This window comes from Peromyscus leucopus, chromosome 10 (genome assembly GCF_004664715.2).
Source record: "Peromyscus leucopus breed LL Stock chromosome 10, UCI_PerLeu_2.1, whole genome shotgun sequence".
Classification (NCBI taxonomy): Eukaryota; Metazoa; Chordata; class Mammalia; order Rodentia; family Cricetidae; genus Peromyscus; species Peromyscus leucopus.
The window spans coordinates 93,043,151-93,070,831 of NC_051071.1; the positions used below are offsets into that span (position 1 = coordinate 93,043,151).

Consider the following 27,681-nt stretch of genomic DNA (forward strand, 5'->3'; position numbering starts at 1 on the left):
AATATTAATCTATGTTTTGCCTCGTGGCGTCTTACCTTTCGTTCTGTATGTCTGACTCCCTCCATGTCTTCTTGGCATCTGATGTGCACCTAGATTTTCCTACTTCCTCTCTCTCTGCCTGGAAGTCCTGCCCATACCTCCTGCCTGGCTATTGTCCATTCAGCTTTTTATTACACCAATCACAGCAATACATTTTCATACAGTGTACAGATATCCCACAACAACTCTTATCTATAGTAATCAATGAGATACTTCCTTTAGATGGATTTCAGTTTTTCTGCTATTTACAATGAACACCCTTATAGCCAGATCTTCATGCATATATTTTCTTAGAATAAGTTTTCTTTAAGTCAAAGAACTTGTACATTATTGTGATTCTTGTTAAGTATTGTCATAATCCCTTTCAAAACACTGAGCTCACCTGTGCTTCTACCGACCCTATATGCCTTACATATTAGTATATCAGACACCCAGACCCCAAATCCAGTCTTCCTTTCTTCAGTAAGAATTGAGCTTACACCAGATGTGGTGGTGCATATTTCTAATCCCAGTACTTGGAAGGCAGAGACAAGTAAATCTCTATGAGTTTGAGGCCAGCCTGGTCTACATAGTGAGTTCTATGTCAGTCAAGACTGCATAGTGAGATTTTGTCTTGAAAAAAGAATGAGCTTAGCTGGGTATAGGTACACCCTGGCTGATTATATTTTCTACCTTCCTGTAGGCAGACTTTTTTGTCCCATCAGTTACCAAAAAACCACACAGACAAATATTAATTATTAATTATAAATGCTCGGTTGATAGCTAAGACTTGTGTTTAACTAGATTTTATAACCTAAATTAACCCATTTCTATTAGTCTATGTGCTGCCCCGAGGCTCATTTACCTTATCTATGTACTTTTCATGTTGCTTCTTCTGAGTCTGCCTGGCGACTCTGAGACTCCTCCTTCTTCCTCCCAGCATTCTCTTAGTCTGGTTCTTCCACCTAACCTTATCCTGCTTAGCTATAGTCCAGTCAGCTTCTTTGTTAAACCAATCACAGTGACATATATTCACACAGTATAAAGGGATATTCCACACCTTCCTTTGCTAATTACAGAGCTTAAGTTCCTCAATAATTTTAAAAAATTTTATTGCTATCTTTGTGTTTAAATGTCTACTTGTTTGTGTGTGCAGTATCCACAGAGGCAATAAGAGTGTGTCAGATCCCCTGGAAATGGAGTTACAGAGTTGTGAGCCAGTGGATGTGGGTGCTAGGAACTGAACTACAGTTACCTGCAAGAACAGCAAGTGCTCTCAGACACTGAGTCATTTATCCATTGTGGGAGGCCAGCTCCCACCTTTTCCAGGGTTCCTATGAGGAGGAGAGAGGGATACAAATATTAGGTAGAAAGGTAGCAAAGAGGAGAAAGACAGAAACACAGTATAGCTTCGGGAGGACCCAGTGGCCCCTTCTGCCTCTTCAAGGGGGCTTTTTATAACAATGCCAAGGGGTGGGGTAAAAGACCTCCCCTTTGCTAGATCAAAGCACACCATACAGCCAATTGTTGACCCTTCCAAACACCTGGTAACCACGCCTGTGGTAAAATCATCCCCTTATGCAGCCCTGCTGGGTAGAGCAAGTTCAGATTCTCAGACCTTGAGTAAGTTCTCACTAGAAAAACCTCTGTGGGTCTCTACAATCCATCTTGGAACTTACCATTGAATCATGAGAGGCACAGCTTCCACATCAATTACTTGAAAGAAAATTTTTTGTCCTTCAGTCCTACTTTCTCCCTTCCCACAGACTGGAACTCAGACCATGTGAGTAAGGACAACACCCTAGGGAAGGACAAACAAGAAAGACTGAAGGATCTTGGGACTTGGAATAAGTTCCCAGAGAAGAATTCTGATGGCAGCCTAAAGCACTGATCTGCTACTTGAGATATTATATCTTAAAAACACAGCAGAGTTAAAATATCTTTTAATGTAATGTGTAGGCATTTGGAGAATAATTTGCTTTTTGACATAAGCAGAGTGCTATGCCTTTGCATCCATAAGCAGCTACTTATAGGCTCCAGCATTTCATGTGTTAATTAGTGTTATTCACATCTGCATTAAGAAAGTTCCCTATACTACAAAAGTAAAGTAGTTTTAATGACAGTCATTCTAGCTTTTCTCACCATAGTAGTTCCTTCAGTGTTAGTGCCAGTATGTCTTTCCTCAAAAGAAGCTACTAATAGTCACATATATAATTAATCTGAAAAGATTAAGAAAATATCATGGAGTCCTTTTCTTTGTTTATCCCCAAGTCTGAACTTTCAGTTAATTTTCATATGTATATATGTTAAGAAGTTTTTACTGTATTAGGTTTCCATACTACCACTTCAAATGGTTTTTAGTTTTAGCTGTCCCTCCCCTTATCCCCTCTCTTGCTTCCTCTACCCCACTCCTTGCTTGGTCCTCCCATTCCAGTAACCCCCTCATCTATTCATTACTATCCTATTTCCCCTACCACCCCTAGTTCTTTACTCTATACCTAACCTCTGTAGTTCTACCAACTGTAGCTTGCTTACTAATAATGTAACAGCTAATATCCACATATAAGCTGATATATACCATATTTGTTTTTCTGGGTCTAGGGTACCTCACTCAGGGTGATTTTTTTTAGTTCTATCCATTTACTTGAGAACTTCATTTTTTTAATGGCTGAGTAATATTCTATTGTGTAAATGTACCACATTTTCTTTATCCAGTCATCTGTTGACAGACATTTAGATTATTTCCAATTTCTAGCTATTATGAATAGAGCAGTAATGAGCATGATTGATCGAGTATCTCTAGTAGAATCAAGCATCCTTTGGGCATGCCAAGAGTAGTACAGCTGGATCTTGAGGTAGATCGATTCCCATCTTTCTGAGGAACTGCCACACTGATTTCCATAGAGGCTGTACAAATTTGCATTCCCACCAGCAATGGATGAGTGTTCCCCTTATCCACATCCTCACCAGTAGAAGTTGTCATTTGTTTATTGATCATAGACATTCTGACAGATTTAAGAGGAAATCTCAAAGTAGTTTTGCTTTGTATTACCCTGCTGACTAGGGATGTTAAACATTTCTTTGAGTGCTTCTCAGGCATTTGAGTTTCCTCTTTTGAGAATTCTCTGTTTAGATTTGTATCCCATTTTTTAATTTGGTTATTTATTTTGATATGTAGGTTTTTTGTTTGTTTGTTTTAGTTTTTATATATTTTGGATATTAGCCCTCTATAGGGCGTGTAGTTGGTAAGAATCTTTTTCCCATCCTGTAGGCTACAACTTTGTCCAAATGATGATATGCTTTGCATATAAAGCTCTTCAGTTTCATGAGGTCCCATTTGTTGTTGATCTTACTGCCTGTGCTATTGGTGTTCTCTTCAGAAAGTTTTTCCTGTGCTAATGAGTTCAAGACTATTCCTTACTTTCTTTTCTATCAGGTTCAGTGATCTAGTTTTATGTTGAGGTCTTTGATTCATTTGGAACTGGGTTTTGTGCAGGGTGGTAAGTATGGATCTATTTGGATTCTTGTACATTCAGCCATCCAGTTTAACTAGCACCATTTGTTGGAGGTGCTGTCTTTTTTTTCAGTGTGCATTTATAGATTCTTTATAAAAAAAAAAAATCAGGTGTCCATAGATGTGTGGATTTATGTCTGGGTCTTCAATATATTTCATTGATCAGCATGTCTGTTTTTCTTTCTATAGCTCTGTAATACAAACTGATGTCAGGGATGGTGATATCTGCAGTGTTTTTTATTACTGTTGTTGTTGCTGTTATTTGGGAGGGTTTTAGCTTCCTTTGTTTTTGTGTTTACATATGGAGCTGAAAATTGTCCTGTCAAGTTCTGTGAAGAATTATATTGGAATTTTGATGAGTATTGCCTTGAATCTGTAGATTGCTTTTGATAGGATGTCCATTTTTACTGTATTCCTACCTATCCATGAACATGGCAGATCTTTCCATCTTCTGATAGCTTCTTTAATATCTTTCTCCAGTGTCTTAAAGTTTCTATCATACAAGTCTTTCACTTGCTTTGTTAGAATTAGCACAAGATACTTTTTTTTTTTTTGAGGCTCTTGTAAAGGGTGTTGTTTCCCTGATATCTTTCTCAGTCCCATTTGTATATAGGAAGGCTACTGGTTTTTGTGTTAATTTTGTATTCTGCTACTTTGCTGAAAATGTTTATCAACTGTAGGAGTTTCCTGGTAGGATTTTTTAGGGTCACTTATATAAACTATCCTATCATCTGTAAATAAAGATATTTTGATTTTTTTTCCCTTCCTATTTGTATCCCCTTCAGTTGTTTTATTGCTTCAGTTAAGACTTCAAGTACTATATTGAAATGGTATGGAGAGAGTGAACAACCTTATCTTGTTCTTGATTTTAATGGACTTATGTTGCAGAATATTATTTTAAAGTGTGTTACTTCTCTTTGTGTTGCATTTGTTTAACTCTGTGAAGCTGTGTTACTTTGCCTATCTAAACACCTGATGGTCTAATAAAGAACTGAATGGCCAATATTAAGGCAGGAGAAAGGATACCCGAGGCTGGCAGGCAGAGAGAATATATAGGAGAAATATGGGAGGAAAAAAGAAGTAACCAGAGGAGGAGGACTTCAGGGGCCAGCCACTCAGCTACACAGCAAACCACTAAGTAATGGTAAGATTTACAGAAGTAAGAGAATGGGAAATGCCCAGAGGCAAAAGACAGACAGGGATAATTTAAAGTTAAGAAAAACTGGCTATAAACAAGCCAAGGTATCCCAGGCATTTATAAGCAATAATGAGGCTCTGTGTGATTTATTTGGGAGCTAGGTGGCAGGCCCTCAAAATGTAAAAAACAACCAACAATAGAATTGCTTTGAGTTTCTCTCTATTTAAGTTGATGTTGGCTATGGATTTGCCATAAATTGTCTTTATTTTGTTAAAGTATGTCCCTTGTATCCCTAATCTCTCCAGGACTTTTATCATAAAGGGGTGTTGGATTTTGTCAAAAGCCTTTCTGCATCTACTGAGTTGATCATGTAGTTTTTCTCTTTCAGTTTGCTTATATGGTAGATTACGTTTCTCTATTTACATGTATTGAACCATCCTTACATCACTAGGATTAAGCCTCCTTGATCATGGTGGATGATCTTTTTGATATGTTCTTGGATTTGGTTTGCAAGTATTTTATTTCATTTATATTCATAAGGAAAGTTGGTATGTTATACTCTTATTGATGCTTCATAAACTGTGGCCTCATAAAACAAATTGGGAAATGTTCCTATAATTTGAGGAATATTGAGTTAATTCTTCTTTGAAAGTCTGGTATTATTCTGTGCTAAAACCATCTTGTCCTGTTTTTTTTTTTTTTTTGTTTGTTTGTTTTTTTGTAGATTGTTTGTTTATTTTTAGAGACAGGGTTTCTCTGGTAGCTTTGGAGCCTGTCCTTGGAACTCATTCTGTAGACCAGGCTGGCCTCAAATTCACAGAGATCTGTGGTGGTATTGTTCCCCAAAATATTGTGCACCCTAATAAACTTATCTGGGGTCAGAGAACAGAACAGCCACTAGATACAGAGGCTAGAAAATGGTGGCACTCACACCCTTAATCCTAGCATTCCAGAGGCAGAAATCGCTCTGGATCTCTGTGAGTTCAAGGCCACATTGCAAACAGCCAAGCATGGTGACACACGCTTTTAATCCCAGGAAGTGATGGCAGAAAGCCAAAAGGTATTTAAGGCGTGAGGACCAGGAACTAGAGCTGGTAAAGCTTTTAGGCTTTTGAGCAGCACAGTTCAGTTGAGAGGCATCCAGTCTGAGGAAACAGGATCAGCTGAGGAATTGGCAAGTTGAGGTAGCTGTGGCTTGTTCTGCTTCTCTGATCTTCCAGCATTCACCTCAATACCTGGCTCCAGGTTTGTTTTAATTAATAAGACCTTCTAAGATTCATGCTACAGAGATCCACCTGCCTCTGCCTCCCGTGCACTGGGATTAAAGGTGTGTGCCACCACCACCAGGCATGATTCGTAGATTTTTAATGACTGCTTCTATTTCACTAGGGGTTATAGGCCTGTTTAAATTGCTTGTCTGCTCTTGTTTTAACTTTGGTTGGTGGCATATATCGAGAAAATAGTCTTTTTTTTTTTTTTTTTTAAGATTTCCAATTTGCTGGAGTACAGGTTTTTAAAGTATGCCCTTATGATTATCTGTATTTCCTTGGTTTCTGTTGTTAGGTCCCACTTTTCATATCTAATTTTGATAATTTGGATCTTTATCTTTGCCTTTTAGTTATTTCAGCTAAGGGTTTATCAATCTTATTGATTTCCTTAAAGAACCAACTCTTTGTTTCAATGATTCTTTGTATTTTTGTTATTGTTGTTGTACTGATTTAAGCCCTGAGTTTGATTATTTCTTGCCATCTACTCCTTTGGGGTGTTATTTCTTCTTTTTGCTCTAGAGGCTTCAGATGTACTATTAAATTACTAGTATGAGATCTCTCCAATTTTTTAATTTAGGCATTTAGTGCTATGAACTCTTAGAACTGCCTCACTGTGTTTCATAAGTTTGGGTATGTTGTGTTTTCATTTTCATTCAGTTATAGAAAATCTTTAATTTCTTTCTTAGTTTTTGTCTTGACCCATTTTTCATTTAGTAGTGAGTTGTTCAGTTTCTGTTAGTTTGTAAACTTTCTATTGTTGATATCCAGCTTTAATTCATGATAGTCAAATAGGATGTAATTTCTTGTATCTGTTGAGACATGCTTTATGTTTGAGTATGTGGTCATTTTTGGAGAAAGTTCCATGAGCTGCTGAGGATAGGGTACATTCTTCTGTGTTTGGGTGAAATGCCTGACAGAAACAACCTAAGTGAAGAGTTTGTTTTGACCCATGGTTTCAGAGAGTTCAGTCTATGGTTGGTTCCATGTGTTTGGACCCAGCATCATGGTGATGGGAGTGGGAAGCAAAGAAGAGCTGTTTCCCTCATGGTAAACAGAAATGGCTAGGGATGAAACAACTGTCAGTTGGGGAATCTAGAGTTATTAGTCAATTCATTCACTTACTCATTCAGTAAAATTTGATTTATTAAGTGCCAAGCAATTTATAGTGCTCTTAAATATCTGAAAGCTGGCCCTTGCCTTCAAAAGACTCATCTTTTGGAAGAGAAACAAGGATATAAATAAATCCTGGCTATAGGCCAAGCTCAGTAACTGTCATACCCACTGTTCCTTTCTAGCAAAACATCTCTAGCCACAGCCTCTGTTCCTGTTAGTTCAGCAGCCCTTGCTCAACTATGTTCATAGCAGCATTATCTGTAGTAGCCAGAACCTGGAAACAACCTAGATGTCCCTCAACTGAAGAACGGATAAAGAAAATGTGGTACATATACACAATAGAGTATTACTCAGCTATAAAAAAAAAATGATATCATGAAATTTGCAGGAAAATGGATAGAACTAGAAAATATCATCCTGAGTGAGGTAACCCAGACTTGGAAAGACAAACATAGTATGCACTCACTCATAAGTGAACAGTAGATGTAAAACAGAGGATAACCAGACTACAACCCACAGATCCAGATAAGCTAGGTAACAAGGAGGACCCTAAGAGGGACACATGGTTCACCCTGGGAAGGGGAAATAGATGAGCTTTCCTGGGTAAACTGGGGACAGGAGGGGGGACAGTAGAAGGGTATAGCTAGAGTTTTCCTGCCTTGCCCACAGTCAGGACAAATCTTTGTCACCTGCCAGTCCTACAGCCACTCAGACCCAACCAAGTAAACACAGAGACTTATATTGCTTACAAACTGTATGGCTGTGGCAGGCTTCTTGCTAACTGTTCTTATAGCTTAAATTAATCCATTTCCATAAATCTATACCTTGCCACGTGGCTCATGGCTTACCGGCATCTTCACATGCTGCTTGTCATGGCGGCAGCTGGCAGTCTCTCCTCCCATCTTCCTATTTTCTCAATTCTCCTCTCTGTTAGTCCCGCCTATACTTCCTGCCTGGCCACTGGCCAATCAGTGTTTTATTTATTGACCAATCAGAGCAAAAGATTTGACATACAGACCATCCCATAGCAGAAGGGAGGAGACAGGCAATAAGAATATGAGCTGGGGAAGGGATGGAATGGGAGAGCAATGAAAGAGATATCTTGATAGAGGGAGCTGCTGTGGGATGTTCTGTATGTCCTGTGGGAGCCCTTCTTGGGTTCTTTGTGGTGTTACCCAGCAGGTCCGCATAGAGGATGATTAGGACCAGGGGCCTGAGTGCAGGTGTCTGAGATGGTCTGCACTTGGCTTGCTGGGGGATGGTCTGTATGTCAAGTTGCTCTGATTGGTCAATAAATAAAACCTGATTGGTCATGGCTAGGCAGGATGTATAGGCGGGACTAACAGAGAGGAGATATAAAAGAACAGGAAGGCAAGAGATACTGCAGCCACCGCCAGGACAAGCAGCATGTAGAGACTCTGGTAAGCCACCAGCCACGTGGCAAGGTATAGATTTATAAAAATGGGTTAATTTAAGATAAAAGAACAGTTAACAAGAAGCCTGCCACGGCCATACAGTTTATAAGTGATATAAGCGTCTGAGTGATTATTTTATAAGTGGATTGTGGGACTGCGGGGCTTGGGGAACCTGGAGAGAAGCCCTCCAGCAACAGGGAGCCATTATAGGGTTAGGGAGAAACCTGGTGCTAGGGAAATTCCCAGGATTCTACAAGGATGACCCCAGATTAGACTACTAGCAATAGTGGAGAGGGTGCCTGAACTGGCCTACTCTGGTAATCAGATTGGTGAATACCTAACTGTCATCATACAGCCTTCATCCAGTAACTGATGGAAGCAGATGCAGAGATCCACAGCCAAGCACCAGGCCAAGCTCCAGGAGTCCAGTCGAAGAAAGGGAGGAAGGATTACATGAGCGAGGGAGGTCAAGATCATGATGGGAAAATCTACAGAGACGACTGAACCAAGCTTGTGGGAACTCATGAACTTTAGACTGACAGCTGTTGAGCCTGCAATGGGACTGGACTAGGCCCTCTGCATACGGAAGACAGTTGTATAGCTTGGTCTGTTTGAGGGGCCCCTGGCAGTGGGACCAGGACTTATCCCTGGTATATAAACTGATTTTTTTGGAGCCCATTCCCTATGGTAGGATGCCTTGCTCAGCCTAGATGCAGTGGGGAGGGGCTTGGTCCTACCTCAACTAAATGTACCAGGCTTTGTTGACTCCCCATGGGAGGCCTTACCTTTTTGGAGGAGTGGATTGGGGGTGGGGCAGAGTGGGGTGTGGTGGAGGAGGGATTGGAGGGGGAACTGTGGTTGGTATGTAAAATTAATAAAGAATTAAAAAAAAAAAGAATACAAGTGAAAACATGAAGAAGAAAAAAAAAGAGTGGTTTGTTTGACCAGTGAGACTCCCTTGGAAAAAACTAAAATTAATTTTTCATTTGCTAGTAGCTATCATTGGAGATAACTTCTGGGCTAGGGATGAGGGTATGTGTCCATTTCTCCTTTCAGTTCTAGAACTATATCTAGTGGAGATCTGTTCAGGTCCTGTGCATGCTGCCTCAGTCCCTGCCTGTTCATATGTACATCAGTCCTTCTGGGTATAGAAGATCTTGCTTTCTTAGTGTCCTCCATCACCTCTGCCTATCACACTCTTTCTTCCTCCTTTTCCAAAGAGCTCCTTGATCCCTGAGAGAAGGGTTTGATGAAGACATCCCTTTTAGTGCTGAGTGTTCCAAGGTCTCTCACTCTCTGCATAGTGTCTGACTGTGGGTCTCTGTATTTGTTTCCATCTGCTATAGGAAGAAGCTTCTCTGATAATGGCTGAACCAGGCACAGATCTATGAGCACAGCAGAATGTTGTTAGGAGTCATTTCATTGCAATATTCCTTTAGCAGAACAGTACTATTTGGTCTCTAGATTATCTAGTCTCAGATTCTTGGCCACCCAAGCAACATTATGGATGGGTTCCATCTCTTGAAGTGGGCCTTAACTCAAATCAGATATTGGCTGGTTACTCCTTCAAGCTTTGTGCCAATATTGCACCTGCATATCTTGCAGGTAGGTCACACTTGTAGATTGAAGGGTTTGTAGATGGGTTGGTGTTTACCTCTCTCCTTTGGTAGTATGCATAATACCTTCCGGTACATGAACGCTAGTCAGTAGGCGTGAAGGTTATAGGTGGGCACCAGCTTCTTCATGAGTAGTGTAGGTGCTATCTTTAGCAATAGGGCCTTACAGTCAGTTTGTAGAGAGCCTTGGCAATAGCCTAAAATCAGAATGACTCATATAAAGGTAATCTTCTTGCTTCTTCCTTCTGAGTGTTGGAATTAATTAATTGCAAACCATCATCCCCAGCTGGCAAAAGTTTGGGTTTTTGTTTGCTTGTCTGAGAGAAGGTCTCAGGCATTCTAGACTGTCCTCCATTCACTATGTAGCTGACAATGACTTTGGACTTTCAGTCCTTCTGTTTCTATTTCCATTACATCTGTGAGCAACCATTTCTGACTCCTACTAGTTTGTTCTTCTAACAGTATTTCTCTATGACATCTCTCCCTATGACTTCATTTACAGTAGAGCTTTAATTCTGTAAAGTCTTTACTGACATATTTTCCTTTATGTCTTTGTACTTTTCCATCCTTAAAGGTCTTTATGCACATTCAAAATTAAAAATACTGCATTTTAGACCTGGGATTGAGCTGAGCAGTGATGCACAGTGCTCAGGAGGCAGAGGCAGTCCAATCTCTGAGTTTGAGGCCAGCCTGATCACCGAGGGAGTTCCATGACAGCCAAGACTATACAGAGAAACCCTGTCCCACAAAAAAACCAAAACAAAAAAACAAAACAAAACAAACAAAAACCTGGAGTTGAAAGTATAAACAACAGTGGCTCTGTGGTACTCACCTCTGTAGAGACGACTCCCATATTTCCACTCTTCTTTTAGTTTGTTATTTATATTTCTCCATGCAAAGCTCCCTCTCTTCTTAGCTACCATTTTTCTCTATGCATGATGCTCTGATCTTGCTGTAAATGCAATACAAAGATTAACCCTGTAAATTCTGTTCTCAAATACCTGATTTCTTCCTCCCATCCTTTTATCACTGTACTCTTTTGTCTACACCATTAACTTGTTTTTGAAATAGCTTAATAACTAGTGTTTTTGTCTCTTCCTATTCCATTCCATCTCACAGGTCAAACCAGACTAATCTTTTTAAACATTATTTTTTTTTATGGTAGTAGTGACTCACACGTTTAATCCTAGCAACATCTTTTTCTCCACATTCCATATTATATTACCACAGAATCTGTAGAAATGACCCATTACTGGAATATCAATTTAGCACTTGCTCTGTTGATCTGCATCACACAACTCTAAGTAGCATATGAAAAAGAATCTCTCTATATATATGTATATATTCAGAAACAAGATTTGGATGTGACAACTCTGGAAATAATTTTTGCTAAGTTGCTTTTTCAGACTGATTAACTAAGGCCCAAATAAATTTAGACAATATATTAAATCTTTTAAACAAATAGTAAACTAACACTTCATAAATATGATACATCTGAACCAAGTTTCATTTATTTTCAAGAAAAAAATTTACTCTGTATATCCAAGATTAAACTTAATAGCAGTGATAATCAAGAATCTACACTTCCTAGCAAGCACCTTGGAGAAAATGTTGAATGAAAACATTACTCAAGGCTGATGTTTAAGCTCAGCTCTAATAAGGTGGGTAGGAGAAGGTAACTGACAGTGATCGTCTCCTGGAAACCAAATACTTTTAAAAAATATTGGAAACATCCCATCTGCCAATCTATCAACGAAGAATACTATGAACTAAACTGCATGGATTTAAGTGGCTTAAGCCCTTTTAAAAATTATAACATTCTATTATTCATTAATGTGATAGTATATGAGTTTTTCTTTTTCGTTTTAATGGTTTTTCAAGACAGGGTTTCTCTGTTTAACAGCCCCAGCTGTCCTGGAACTTTGTAGACGAGGCTAGCCTTAAACTCCCAGAGGTATCCTGCCTCTGCCTCCTGAGTGCTGGGGTTAAAGGTGTGTGTCACCATAATACATTTCTGTGATGAATCTGACACTAATTATTACTAACTGTTGTACCCAGAGTCCCCCAAAGACCACCAAGAGACCGAATCCGATGCAAAAGCCAAGAGTCTTTTTTGGTTTTTTGAGAGAAGATTTCTCTGTGTAGTTTTTGTTTTTGTTTTTGGAGGAGACAGGGTTTCTCTGTGTAGCTTTGCTCCTTTCCTGGATCTTGCTCTGTAGACCAGGCTGGCCTTGAACTCACAAAGATCCACCACCACCGCCTGGCTTTCTTTATGTAGTTTTGGTGCCTGTCCTAGATCTCGTTCTGTAGACCAGGCTGGCCTCGAACTCCCAGAGAACAGCCTGCCTCTGCCTTCCGAGTGCTGGGATTAAAGGCGGGCGCCACCACGCCTGGCCGAGTCCTTTTATTGTGAGTTAACCCGGGTTTCTTGTCAGTCTGACACAGCAGCTGAGCAGGTGAGACCCTGAGTAGCAATCAAGCAACATTTTTATAATAGTTAGGGTAGGGGATCTGGGAGAATCCAACTTTACATAGTTACAAGCTCAGGATTGGTGCTTACCTTAGGTTAGAGATGCTTGGTTTGAACTGATTGGAGAGTTGCAGCTTCAAGGGAATTGCCTTATCTTTTAGCAGTCAATATTATCAACAGACCCATTTCTCTGACAATAAGACATCCCATTTCTTATCTGGAGTAAACTTGCTCCCTTTGATACCTATAGTATATAATCTATCATATCCTTTAGGTTATGGCAGGAAATGTCTGGAACTCGTTTTTTTGTGTGGCTCTTGATTGTCTAGGGGCAGCACATCCTCTGGTGGGTCTCCCAGGGCCTGCTGCCTCCATTCTGACTTTCTCTAAGATAGCTGCAACCCTGGCATCCTCTCAATAACCACCCTGGAAAGAAGCAAAAGTCCCAGTTGCTTGAGATAATGCAATTTTGTTTCTCTATTCCCTCCAAAAGTCAGTATGCTGTAGCGCATGGTATGCCAAACATTTCTACTATAATGGATCTGACTGCTGGCTTTAATCTTAGCCATTTGTGCTGCTGAGGAGAGCCACTTTCAATATTTCATTTCTTTCTCAAACGAGAACAGGGAGCTCTGATCTGAACGCTGTTAGCTAGTCATAAAAGCCTTTCCTCCAATCACACACACACAGGGATAGACTTTCCCCATGTCCCATTCAGTCCACGGTGGGCTTGCACTCAGTGCCCTAATTCCGACAGCTAAGGAAATAGGAAAAGGAAGTTCTTCAGTAATGACCAGGGTTCCTCTGCCACGTGGCCATCCGCCGGCTCTTCTGCCATACAGCCCTCCACAGAACAAGCGAGCTCCCCTAGGGCCTGACAGAGGAAACGCCGCATCGACTCGAAGGACCGCGCGGCGACAGGCGGAAGCTGCGGGCTGAGGACCCGCGGTTCCCGCCCGCCTCGGAGGGGGAGGGCGGAGAGTACACACGGAAATCCGTAGAGAGGGAGGGTGGAACCTGGGGAGAGAGACTTCCGGTGGCGCAAAGCGTGTTGGGATCAGTTTGCGGCAAACCTCCTTCCCGGCCTGTGGCGAGACCACCGTTAGCGCCGCTCCAGCTTCCGCAGCCTGCTCTCGCTCGGGCGGCCGCGGCTCCTGCCGCGCGCTCCGGCTGTTTTCGGCCCCGTCCGCTTCCGTTCCCGGGCAGCCGGCGTGCGTTCCGCAGCGGCCTCGGCAGACATGTTGTGAGGCGGCGGCGGCGGCGCGGGTACCCGAAGGATGGTTTGGCCGAGGCGGCGGCAACCGCTGCTGGTGGCGGCGGCCGCGGGGGCTCCGGCTCTGTAGAGCCGGGCCTGCTGGGTGTCCGCCCGGTACTGCGGCCGGGCGGGGACTGCTGGGTCTTGCGAGCCGTTTAGGTCCGGTTAGACGACAGCGACAGTCCGTCTGAGGCTCCGGAGGGAGGTTCTCCAGCCCCTCGGGCGTCCAGCCGTGGGAGTGGTGCCCCCGGGCCCTCGGCACCCTGACCTTCCCTGCAGACTCGCACTAGAATTTCCCACACAGTGGGTATCCTTGGCCCTCGAACCCGCTCCTTCCTCGTTTCTACACCCTCTTAGTTCTGAGCTTCCCCGACCCGGTCATCCCTGTCCGAGGGCAGCCTTTTGAGAAATCTCCGTGGAGTGGTGGTGGACCAGAGTCGAGAGTTTAAAAGTTGGGGCTTGAAAGACAGGAAGGTACGATGGCTTCCTCGTCTGGCAACGATGATGATCTCACTATTCCCAGAGCTGCTATAAATAAGATGATCAAAGAGACTCTCCCTAACGTCCGGGTGGCCAACGATGCCCGAGAGCTGGTAGTGAACTGCTGCACTGAATTCATTCACCTTATATCTTCTGAAGCCAATGAGATTTGCAACAAGTCGGAAAAGAAGACAATTTCACCAGAGCATGTCATACAAGGTAAGTCAGTTGTGTGGGACTTTGCTTAAATGAAAGTCCAGGGGAACAGTCTTACCAAAAGCATAACCACTTAGTGTCACAGAGCCCTTATTCCATCTCCCTACTAAGTAGTGCTAATGAGAAAGTCACAAGGGGGCTGGAGAGATGGCTTTGGTTAAGAGCACTGGCTGTTCTTCCAGAGGACCTGGGTTCAATTCCTAGCACCCACATGGCAGCTCACAACTGTCTGTAACTCCCAAGATCTAACACCCTCACACAGACGTACATACAGGCAAAACACCAATGCATACAAAATAAAAATAAGTAAATTATAAAAAAGAAAAAGTCACAAAGGCACAGGAGACAATTCATACCTTAAGAAAACACCTATGTAGCATTCTTTGGACATTTTTCATCCAGCTAATGCAAATAAGGAAAGTAAACATTAGGCTCAACAAACATCCTCTACTAGTATGGTTTGCAGTCAGGTCTTAAAGCAACAAGAATTGACAACCGAGAAAGTAACCTAAAAGTTCTCTCTTGGAAAGTTAAATTTTAGACAGAACTTCAAGCATGAGTTGAGTCAGAGAGTACCTCATCCTCACCTGACCCTTTCTACCAGTGTAGAGGAAAAGATTAATTTTGAACACACGAATAGAAAAAACTTTGGGCTGTGGATGTAGTTCAGTGGTGCATCATTTACCTAGCATGCATAGGTCATGGGTCTGATTACCAGCACTGAATTAAAAAAAAAAGTATTAACATGAGTGTGTCCAATGTTTTAAAGTTTATTGCTTTCCAAAAAGGGAGTCTATTTTTGCTTTTAAAAAATGATAGAGTGCTAAAACAATCATCACCGGGTTCCCAAAGCACTCTTGTAAGAAAATGCCAAGTGCCACATTTTTCTTTTTGACTCCAACATTTGATTATATTTGTTCTTTGAAAATGTTAAAAGCTTGTACAAATTATGCAAAAGGTGACACCAACACCCACCCCCCTACCCTACCCCACCCCACAAGTACTGGCTGGGCCTTGCTTAAACCTAGGGCCTGACACATGCTAGCAAGTACTCTCTGTCCTTTCTCTGTGCTTTTCCCAGTAGGATGTGTATGTATATTTAAGGTTTTATTGAAGAGCACTTCTAAAAGTTTCAGCAATTTCTTCCTTATCTTGGAAAAGATTTGCAGTAGGAATTTGGGAGACTTGATGGTTGCAGGGAAGGAAGACAAAAGTACTTTTGGCATTTTAGGAGAAATACTTTCTGTGACTTTTCATGAACTCTTAAGAGAAAGTTGCATTCAGTTTGAGGCAATAACTTCTATTTTGTAGAAGTTAAACACATTTAATCATACCATGTATGATTGCCTTTTTATAATTTAACTTTAAAAATTTTACTTTTCAGCCGGGCGGTGGTGGCACACGCCTTTAATCCCAGCACTTGGGAGGCAGAGGCAGGTGGATCTCTGTGAGTTCAAGGCCAGCCTGGGCTACAGAGTGAGTTCCAGGACAGGGTCCAAAGCTACACAGAGAAACCCTGTCTCGAAAAACCAAAGAAAAAAAATTTTTTTTTTTTTTTTACTTTTCTGTTAAGGTCAAATGGAGAACACATCTGTTCAGATTGGCCATATCCATTTTCCACTGACAGGATTGACAAAAAGATCAAGTGATTCATTTTTGAGCTTTTATCCTGTGCTGAAGGTAGTTTTAAAGTATACTCTGCTGTACTAAGGATGTCTCTTAAGGCTGAGTATTTAGCATGCCAGAAGTCAATCCCAGTAGAGAGTAGAGCCATGGTATCTCCCTCTCTTTCTCTCTCTCTCTCTCTCTCCCTCTCTCTCTCTCTCTCTCTCTCTCTCTCTCTCTCCTCTCTCTCTCTCTCACACACACAATGTATATAAATAATTACGTTACATACATAATGTGCTCTGCTATTTCAATACATAGTAGACAACCCCTAAGAATAAAGCAACGTTTGTTTGTTTGTTTGTTTGTTTGTTTTCAGGGTTAGGAGAAGCAGGATGCTAACAGGATCTTACTGTGTAGCCCAGCCTGGTCCTCTTCCCTCAGTCTCTTGAATACTGGGATTATGGGCATTCTGTAATCCCCATTTCCTGCTGTTTGTTTGGTTCTTTTTTTTGTGTGTTAAACTTAGGGCCTTCTATGTGCTAGGCAAGCTTGTATGATAAAGCTGTATTCCCAGACATCTACTTGGTTCTTGTCGCTAGTTCTTTGGTTTTTTTTTTTGTTTGTTTGTTTGTTTGTTTGTTTTTTTTCTATTGGTTTGGTTTTGCTGAGTATTAAGAAAAATGGAAGCCGGTTGTCTGTTTTCATTTTTACGTTGTGTATTTGATTGTTGTCCTAAGTCTTTGAGATTTTCTAACAAATAGCTAAAATTCCCTTTGACTCTTCTTAAAGGAAAAGAAAAACCACTTTTGTCAAGCGTCAGCACTTTAATGAAAACTGTAGAGGATTTCAGTAGGATCTGCCTTAAACATTTGTTTGTACCACAAAAGTGATGATTGTTCCAAAAATCTAATAGCACACTGTCTTGGGGGAAGGGTCATTTTTTTTTTCTCTAGGATATATTTAGAGTTCTGATTGACATGATGATTGAATAAAAATGCAGCTATAGCAGCAATATGCTAAATAGTTCAATTTTGGAATATGCTAACTTCAGTTCAATGCATGACTCAGAAAGTTACAATGAAAGACTGTTTTCTGTGATGATGGAAATCTGCTGATGTTAAAAAACTGTGAATTGACCTGTTGGCACTCATAAATTTACCTTTTTCTTGTAATGTTGCTATTAAGTATATAAGAGGGGCTGGAGAGATGGCTCGGCGGTTAAGAGCACTGACTTGCTCTTCCAGAAGATCTGGGTTCAATTCCCAGCACCCACATGGTGGCTTACAACTGTCTGTAACTCTAGTTCTAGGGAACCCCACACCCTGACACCCTCACACAGACATACATGCGGGTAAAACACCAAAACAACCAGATGGTGGTGGCTTACGTCTTGAGGCAGGCAGATCTCTGTGAAGTCAGTCTGATCTACAGAGTCCTAGGCCAGCCAGGACTACAAAAAGAAGCCCTATCTCAAAATAAATAAATAAATAAATAAGAATATCTATAGTTTTGCTCCAATTAGTGTAAATTTTATATATTTGTAATTTCATATGTAATTGCTTTAAGGGTTTTTTTGTTTGTTTTCTTGAGCCAGGATTTCTCAGTATAGACTGGGCTGGCCTTGAACTTAGATGAGCATGCCTGTTCCTCCCTAGCATTGGGATTAAAGGCGTGCACCACTGCACAGCGGAGAAATTTTTCTTTTTTTTTAAAGGTACATGTTTTAGGTATTTGAAGTATATCCTTACTGAGGAACTCTGAGAAGCTGGTAAAATTATGGTAGATACAACCTTTTCAGATTGCTTTTCTGTGAGATGCAGAAATAGGTAAGTTCTAAGTGAGCCACCTAGTGAGACCTGGTTTAAAAAAAAAAAGTTTTTCTGTCAGCATTGATTATTTAAGAACAGAAGATATATACGTATGGGAGAATAATATACAATTTTGTGTTTTTTTTAACTTTCTCTCTAAAGAAAGAGAGAGAGAAATTTGTTTATTTTTATTTTATGTGCATTGGTGTTTTGCCTGCGGGTCTGTCTGTGCGAGGGTGTCAGATCACCTGAAACTGGTATAACAGACAGTTGTGAGCTGCCATGTGGGTGCTGGGAATTGAACCTTGGGTCCTCTGGAAGAGCAGCCAGTGCTCTTAACCACTGAACCGTCTCTCCAACCCCTGTTTTTTGTTAATATACATTTTTAAAAGGTTTTCATGGTAAAAGTTTGGGTTTGTAGTAATAAAGTTAATTAACTACACCTTACTTCAGGCCATTTCACCTCGTTGCTATCTAGCTTTATCTTACTAGAGCAAATTAAACATTCTGAGGTACTTTTATAAAGTGTGGATAAGAATTGAAATAATTTTATTACCAAATAAATATATAAAGTACCATAATTTAGTTAAATCTTTTTTTTTTGTTTTAAGTAGACTTGGCATTAAAAATCACAGATACATGAATAGAAAGTTTTTATCTATTGCTGATAGCTCTTTTACTTCATTTGTGAACACATATTCCTAAATGAGTTCTAATATGTTCTGTTGACTTATGGGATGACAAACAACACTTGATTTAGATATAATTCACAAGTATTGAAAATCAGGGTTTAAGAATTTCATAAAATATGCTACAATAAAGCTAATGTGAAGGCCTTTTACCTTACCATTTAGGGGAATTGGTTTGAGTTTGTAGCCAGCTTGAGCTACATAGTAGTACCAGGCTAGCCTGGGATAGAGTGTGAGACTGTCTCAAAACAAAACAAAACAAAACAAAACAAGCTGGATGTGGTGGTGCAAGCCTTTAGTCCATAGCACTTGGGAGGCAAAAGCAGGTGGATCTCTGGGAGTTCAAGGCCAGTCTGGTCAACAAAGCAAGTTCCAGGACAGCCAGAACTGTTACACAGAGAAACCCTGTCTTGAAAAAAATAAATAAATAAAAATAAAACCAAAATCTATTATTGTTTAACTTTACAACATGATGGCATTTACAAAGCTCAAATAAAAAATTTTAATTATATCATTCTTTTGCATTTTTAACCTGTGCTACATTATGAGAAAAGTAACTGACAGTAGTCAAAGTTAGATAAAGTTACTGAGGATATTCTGCCAATGAGTTTCAAGTTGTTTGCATTGGAGGGGTATTTTCTTTTTAATTTCAATCCATCCTATACTGGTAAATACATTAAAATGGATCAATGTAAACAAAATTTAAAAATTCATAAATTAAACCTTCAATTTTTGTTTTAGATCAAACAGGTATAAAATACTCTTATCATTGCTGTTAAAGATTCTTAAATGCTTACTTTGAAATTCTATTTTTTTAAATATTTATTTATTTTTATGCGTATGGATATTTTTCTTGCCAGTATGACTGTGCACTATGCATGTGCAGCACCCACAAAGGAGGGTATTGGATCCTCTAGGACTGGAGTTACAGATGGTTGTGAACCACCACGTGGGTGCTGGGAATTGAACCTAGGTCTTTTAGAAGGACAGTCATTGTTCTTAACTGCTGAGCCATCTCTCCAGCCCCCAGAATTTCCACTCTTAACTGTTACAAGCAACAACCTCTGGTACAAGTCCTTGGACCATACATTGACATTTATGAAAATTGAAAAGTGAAAGTGAATTTTGAAATCAGAGAAACAGTGATTGCAGAGAAATTGTAACATAGAATAAGAATGGTACATGCTGTGTTGCCTAAATAATACCAATATTTGAAATTTGCACTATAAACTATTTGTTTTTTACAGTAGGATTTTTTTTCTTTCCTGGAATTTATTATTTTTCTTCTCCCCCCCCCCCCCATTCTCTATCTCTGTCTCTCTCTCTCTCTTTGTGTGTCTCTCTCCCTTTCTGTTTTTGGAGACACGGTCTCACTGTATAGCCCTGGCTGGCCTGGAACTCACAGATCTGCCTGCCCCTATCTGCCTCAGCCTCTGCTTCCTGAGGGATGGGATTAACGGTGTATGCCACCATCCCTTTTATTATTTTTTTTTATTTACTATTTTTCTAAAAATGATCTTTTTTTTTTTTTTTTTTTTTTTTTTGGAAATGCTACTAAAGATGGAACCCAGGGCCTCATGCATGTTAGGCAAGTGCACTACATCCACAGCCCAAGGTTTTTGTTTTTCTTTCTACTGTCTCACACTTGCTTACTGAATATTGCTAAGCATTTAGCATTGTGGTAGAAACTGGTTAGATTATAGAAATAAACGATACTCAGTCCTGAAGTGATGGACATGATTGTAAGGGGTCTTCATGCCAGGCCAGTGAGGCAAGAATATTTTGACTTACACTGTCTTGCTGTATTTTAAGTGAAAAATGTCACATTCTTCCCTCCCACAAATAAGAAACTAGAGATTGCTGATTTGTGTGTTGTTGTTTTTAATCCAAAATGTGTTTGTTGGGATGATTCCTTACTAATTCAGGTGCTTTTAGTGATGCTGCTTCCTGAAGTAGCATCCTTCTGCCATCCTTCTTTACTGCCTCTAGGCTGACAGAGGACAGTGGAGCAGCCAGTACTCAACAACACTACTGTTTATGCAGGGCTAGAAACGGGATTTCATAGCATTCTGGGCAGTAGGAATTCTATGCAGTAGGAATTGGGGCTCTGCACCAGGTGCGCTTTTTATTTTATTTATTTATTTTTTTCTTTTTTTTCCTCTTGTCTTCTAGAGAGGAATAAAGAAGGTCCTTTGCCAGAAGCATGTTCTTGTAGGGAGGTTATCACTGCTGGGAAAAACTGATTTGTGTACTTAAAGGGAGCTGTATATATTTTTTTCTTCTTAAATCTCAATAGCTGAGATGCCTACTTTAGCCTCCTGAGTATTGGGACAAGTGTGTATTTTCCCCCCAGAGCTGAAGACCGAACCCAGGGCCTTGCGCTTGCTAGGCAAGCACTCTACCACTGAACTAAATCCCCAACCCAGGGACAAGTGTGTATTACCACTCTCTGTTGGTGCACTGGAGGAAAGAAAAACTTAACTCTTTCACCCTATCTTTCTGTAACTTAATATGTGTTCCTAGCCTACTTTTTTGTAATGGGACAAACTATGTCATTAACCAGTAAATTCCAAATGTTTCCCTTTTTTGTATTCTTTCTTTAAAGATTTATTATTTATTATATATGCAGTATTCTGCCTGCATATGTGCCTGCAAGCCAGAAGTGGGTGCCAGTTCTCATTACAGATGGTTGTGAGCCATCATGTGCTTGCTGGGAATTGAACTCAGGACCTCCAGAAGAACAGCCAGTGCTCTTAACCACTGAGCCATCTCTCCAGCCCCCCTTTTTTGTATTCTTTAAGAAACGGACAGGCCGGCGGTGGTGGCACACGCCTTTAATCCCAGCACTCGGGAGGCAGAGCAAGGCGGATCTCTGAGTTCAAGGCCAGCCTGGACTACAGAGTGAGTTCCAGGAAAGGCGCAAAGCTACATAAGAGAAACCCTGTCTCGAAAAACCAAAAAAAAAAAAAAAAAAGAAAGAAAGAAACGGACAGACTTAATGATGCTTGATTTACTATGAGTGGCATAGGAAAGATATTTTTCTTATCTTATTTTTCTTATCAAACCACATGTTGTTCTTGTAAGAAATTTTAAAAGAAGGAAACATAAAGACTGTCTTGAAATGTTCCATTAGTTTTAACCAGTCTCTAGTCAGATATTAAGGAAGTAGATGAGTATGGGGCTGGAGAGATTGCTCAGAGGTAAAGAGCATGCTGGTGTTCTTACAGGACCTGTATTCCTACACATCCATTAGGTGCTTCACAGCTACCTTTAACTCCAGCCTGTAGAGAATGCTATACCCTCACCTGGCCTCTGTGGGCACTACATACTACACGCGTGTACAAATCAATCTCTCTCTCTCTCTCTCTCTCTCTCTCTCTCACACACACACACACACACACACACACACACACACACACACACACACAATTAGAAACAAAAATAAAACTTAAAGAATAATAATTGATAAAAATATTTGTCTTGGCCACCCAGATAGTTGCTAAATAACTGTCTCCCAAGAGGAAACTAACACAAAAATAGATGTTACATAAGTGAGGGAAAGCTATATTTTTTTCATCTTTCATACTTTTATTTCTGTAGCTCTAGAAAGTTTGGGCTTTGGCTCTTACATCAGTGAAGTAAAAGAAGTCTTACAAGAATGCAAGACAGTAGCACTAAAAAGAAGAAAGGCCAGCTCTCGCTTAGAAAACCTTGGCATTCCTGAAGAAGAATTACTGAGACAGCAACAGGAATTATTTGCAAAAGTAAGTAATGTTTTAAATTATTTCATTGGAAATTTACCAAAATCAAGAGTTTTTTTGAAAATCACTTTATAAATCAACATACCTCGAGTATTCTTTCTCCAGCTCATTGCTTATTACAGAGTCTGATGTTTAGAACTTGGCCAGTTTGACTCTGGTTCATGTAAATGATTGCAATAACCAGTTTCCTTCCTTCCTTCCTTCCTTCCTTCCTTCCTTCCTTCCTTCCTTCCTTCCTTCCTTCCTTCCTTCCTTCCTTCCTTCCTTCCTTCTCTCTCTCTCTCTCTCTCTCTCTCTCTCTCTCTCTCTCTCTCTCTCTTTCTTTCTTTTTGAGACAAGGTTTCTCTGTATAGCCCAGCTGTCCTGGAACTCGCCCTGTAGACCAAGCTGGCTTTGAATTTAGAAATTCACCTGCCTCTGCCTCCTGAGTGGCTGGGGTTAAAGGCATGTGTCACCACCACCTGGCTGCTACCAGATTTTATTATGAGTGGAATACAAGGAAAATCTGGTTAACATTTTCTGTGTAGCAAGGTATTGATCTGTAGCCCAAGCTGGTTTTGAATTTATAGTCTTCCTGCCTCAGTCCCTCAAGTACCAAGATAATAGGAATTATAATACCCCTAAATGTCATTGTATTTGAACCTTAAACATTATTAGGCACAAGATACAGTGCTGTTTAATAAGAAGGGCTAGAAAGAGTTCTGGTTAAGAATGCATACTACTCAGGGCTGAAGAGATGGCAGTGGTTAAGATCACTGGCAGCTCTTCCAGAGATCCTGAGTTCAATTCCCAGCAACCACGTGGTGGCTCATAGCCATCTATAATAGGATCTGATGCTCTCTTCTTGCATGCAGGTGTACATACAGATGGAGCGTTATAGACATAAATAAATTTTAAAAAAAAAAGAATGCATACTACTCTTCCTGAGTTCAGTTCCCAGCACTCATGTTGGGAGGCTCTAAGAAGATCCAACACCTTTGGCCTTTGAGGGCACCGGTACTCTATGTATATATCCCCTACAGAAACATACATAATTAAAATAATAAAATAAATCTTAAAAAAGAAACTAATAAGAAAAACATTTTCCAATATTTATTGAGTTCTAAACATTGGTTAATGATATTACCAAGCAATTTGTATATATTAATTCATTTAATTCTCATAAGAACCTATATAACATGGGTTGGCGAGATGGCTCAGCAGGTAAAGGTACTTGCTTGCTTATTTCTGGACTTTTCCATTTAATATTTGGTTGAATCCAGGTAACAGAAATCATAAAAAATGAAACTATATATGGGGAGATCCTTGTACTGTGTACAGATTTACAAAGTACATCAGCTTTGCTATCTGAAATCCTCATTGGATTCTACTACCAATAGAGGCTAGTGTAAGCAAATAGACCTTGCTTCTTTTCTTTCTTCTTCCAGTTGCTTTGACCAATCCAGGAACAGTTATTTATGTATTAGGTTGTTTGAGACAGGATTTCACTTGTAGCCTGGGCTGCCTCTGTCTTCCATTGCTGGGATTATAAGTGTGTGCCACCACACCCAGTTTGTCTTGTAGTAGGAACTGAATCCAATATGCATTTTCTCTGTTACAAAACCAGCCTGAACCTGTACCCTTCTTGGGTGTAGGTCCCCATAGGTGAGGTCTCGATGCTTTCATGCTTTAGCAGATATACCTGAGTTCACTTCTACATGATTGTTCCTCCAGACATGAGTTTTAAATGTTCTATCCTCTTCTTTTGTTCCCAGGTTATATTGGCGACTGCTGCTTGTAGCTACCCTCTCCTTAGTGTTCTTTGCTTTTTCAGTTCTTTTGCTGTTAGCAGTTTTATGTTTGGTTAACAATCTTTTTTCTTGTTTAAATAAAGACAATGAAAATGTAAAAAGTATAGCATACATTTGCGAAACATTTTATGTTCTAGGTTTCTTTTGAAGCATGAATTAATTATAATAGGAACTCAGAAGAAAATATCAGGGTAGCTGTTGCATTCACTATGGTATTTTTCCCTAACTGTACTGGAGACCTTTTAAGCCACAAATTATGTTTATAAGAAAATTGTAATTGAAGGGACAGGAAAGAAAAAGAGCCAAAGAGCAACTAATGTGATATCCATCCATCCATTCCCCCCGCCCCCCCCCCCCAACAACCTTTTGTTTGTTTTTATAGCCCTGGCTGTCCTGGAACTCATTTGTAGACCAGGCTGGCCTTGAACTCAGATTTGCTGCCTCTGCCTCCCAAGTGCTAGGACTAAAGATGTGTACCACCACCACCACCTGGCTCTATCAACCTTTTTAAGTCTATATATCACATGTGTACATTGCCTGCAGAGGCCAGAAGAGGATGTTGGATCCCATGGAACTGGAGTTAACAGATTGTTGTGATCTGCTATGTAGGTGCTAAGAATCAAAACCAGATCCGGAAAAGCAGCCAGTGCTTTTAACTGCTGAGACATCTCCGGTCCCTCTATTAACCTTTTCAATTTCTTTAGTTGAACTAAAAATATTAACAGTTCTTGTTTTCTTGATATGTCATAATTACATACTACTTGGAAAATACTACATTTGATAAGTAAGTCTGTTAGTTGGTTTAATTTACACTTAACCAAAATGTGTATGCTTGTGTGTATGTTTTTAATTCATAGGCTAGACAACAACAAGCAGAATTGGCCCAACAGGAATGGCTTCACATGCAGCAAGCCGCCCAGCAAGCCCAGCTTGCTGCAGCCTCAGCCAGCGCATCCAATCAGGCAGGGTCTTCTCAAGATGAAGAAGATGATGATGATATCTGAAATTCACCATCTCAGCTTTTGTTTCCTCTATAAGAAAACAATGAAAGAAATGCTTATCTGTAATTGTGTATGCATCTTGGTGGACTTACCATTGGTATTCTAGAGACATCTGCTGTCAGGTTTCAACTACTGTGCTGTACATGTAAAACTGTCTCTTTGAACTATTGTAAATTTAAGGTTCAGTATAAGATCAACTTTGAATTTGTAATGGTGTTTCTGGAATCTAAGAGCAGTGTGAATCCTTTATTTGGTCAATAAACAGTATTACAGAAAACTTCAGGTTTATAAAAATACAGTGAAATTTATACAGATCTCTTAATCTGTATTTGCATTTTCTCTGCCCTTTTAACTGAACTAAAATTAGAATTTTATATTGAGATGGGGCATGGTATGATGCAGAATACAGTGAATCAGGTTGGCGAAAAAAGTTCAGTTCTATATAGTATCTAAATTTTTTTTGTCTTTTAAAGTGAGTATATATATGCAGGCAACAATTATATATGCTCAGATAAATATACTTGCTGAGAGAAAAACTCAAGACATTCAAAAACTAGGAAGGAATTGTATTCACTATTACCAGTAGTTGTATAAATTTGGTGAGTTAAGTTTTTGATTTTGTTGCTGTTTTGTGTAGCAGTAAAGACTAGTTTTATTATAGTATAATTTATCCTGACCTACACTATGCCATTTCATAGACTGGCTAATCTTGAAGATTGTCATGATTCTTACTATTTCACTCCAGTTCAGTAATTGTTCATAGTATTCCTTGCATAGTTCGTTCATGTTTCTGTCATTTGAGCATAGAGGTGGATTGTGAAACAGTTGCTTGGGTTCCGCTGGTTTAACTGAGGCTCATGGATATTCAGACCTTTGCTAGGGGAAATAAATGAAAGCTAATGAACATGTTTGCTATGAAAGAGGGCTTTAAAAATATTATTTAACATGTAGTTTACTTATTGTTTGGTTTTAGCGTAGCATTTACATTTTCTTGACTAGGTGGCCTAAAGAGTCCCATGCTAACTTTTGATACGACATCATTGTCCCCATCATCATAATTGATAGCTTTAAAAGTTTTGTTTGATTAAAAAGTGTCATAACTGACCAGCCCTATATGAAGTGTTAACTTGCTTATTAAAAGGGAGCAGCTTTAATTTGGTTTCAGTGAATAAAGTGTGGTAATGTTTGTGAGAAGGATCCAGTGTATTTGGAGAAATGGTGTATTGCTTGTATTTTGGAAACAGAAAAATGCCACCTAAGGTAATATAGCAAGTCATTAAATTCCTATGTCAGTTGCCAAGTTATTTAAATTTCTGTATTCACCAAGCTCCAGAAGAGACTCTAACTGCCAGGATTTTAATTTTAATTGGAGAACTAAGTAAAGTTTATAAGTATTAGATTTCTTAATATTCATATTTTGCAGTTTTAGAAAAAGGGAAATATTGTTATGCATTTATCAGATACATATACTTCCCCAGTATAACAGAAAAGGTAGTAAAAAGGGTACTAATTTTGCTGAATGCTTTATGCTGAAGTTATTTCAAGGTATTTCATGGATATGCCCATGAAGTGTTTGGAAAAAATAGAAGGAATTGGTTTTTCAAAAAGGTTAAGTACCAAAGGTAGGTAGTTTAGTCTACAAAAATAAGTTAGTCACTGTTGGCTTTTCTGATTTGTACTGTAACATTCTTCTACTTTGTTTTAAGTGTATGTTTCTCAAGTAAACAATTTAGATATTTTTCCATACCTTTTTCTTTCTGATGCAGACTTCAGGTTAATTAATATTTTACTGCATCTGATAATGTATTATATGTTTGAAGCCTAGTGACTTTTCATTTTGATGTTCTTGTGATTTCATATGCTGTATTCTTCAAGCAATAAAATTCTGATGTGTTTTATAAATTGTTTTTGTATTTAATGATTATAGTGCAATTTCTGTTACCATTTTCACTAATTTTGAGAATGGTAAGTACAGAAGATACTGGTTATTTGGTATGTAGTACCCCTGTTCTCATTAGTTTACTGCTATTTCAGAAAACATAGTTTTGCTTCTTTTTGTAAAGTCCAGATATGGGCACAACAAAGCTCATTAAGCAGTACCTTGTTTTTAGCATTTAAAAGGCACAATTATTTGTTGCTTTAGACATTAGAATGGTTTAGTCTTAGAAAAACAACATCTCTAGTTTTTGAGAAATAAAGTTATTTACTAAGTATTTTCTAACTTGCCAGTGTTGTACGTGTGTACCATCACATATAGCCAAAAGGGGACCTATTTTTAAAACTATGTATACCATATATGCAGGAGAGGGCACAGATTAAAGTTTTAAAGTTTTGCAAACTAAACATAGTCCTCAGTTAAAAACATAGGACATCGTGAATATCTTTCAAAGTCCTTGTTCCTGTCACCTCTCCTCCCCCCCCTCCCCCCCTCTCAAGGTGTGTGTATGGGTGTTTCCCCTACAGGTACAACTGCACCACATGTGTGTCTGGTGTCAAGGAAGAGGATGTTGGGATTCTTAGA

The 27,681-nt window shown here is 39.6% G+C and overlaps 2 protein-coding genes across 2 annotated transcripts; one reads left to right on the forward strand and one right to left on the reverse strand.

Moving 5' to 3' along the window:
• Positions 1-14,189, reverse strand: LOC114691833. The gene is made up of 5 exons (XM_037208864.1): positions 14,157-14,189; positions 12,643-14,093; positions 10,915-11,034; positions 1,698-1,819; positions 1-1,352 (listed from the first exon to the last, which is right to left on the reverse strand). The coding sequence occupies exons 1-2, from the start codon at positions 14,187-14,189 to the stop codon at positions 13,200-13,202; spliced, it is 927 nt and encodes a 308-aa protein (XP_037064759.1). The 3' UTR covers positions 1-1,352; positions 1,698-1,819; positions 10,915-11,034; positions 12,643-13,199.
• On the forward strand, positions 13,579-27,062 carry Dr1 (down-regulator of transcription 1). The gene is made up of 3 exons (XM_028867408.1): positions 13,579-14,506; positions 22,209-22,372; positions 25,017-27,062. The coding sequence occupies exons 1-3, from the start codon at positions 14,287-14,289 to the stop codon at positions 25,161-25,163; spliced, it is 531 nt and encodes a 176-aa protein (XP_028723241.1). The 5' UTR covers positions 13,579-14,286; the 3' UTR covers positions 25,164-27,062.
• Positions 27,063-27,681: the final 619 nt, after the last annotated feature.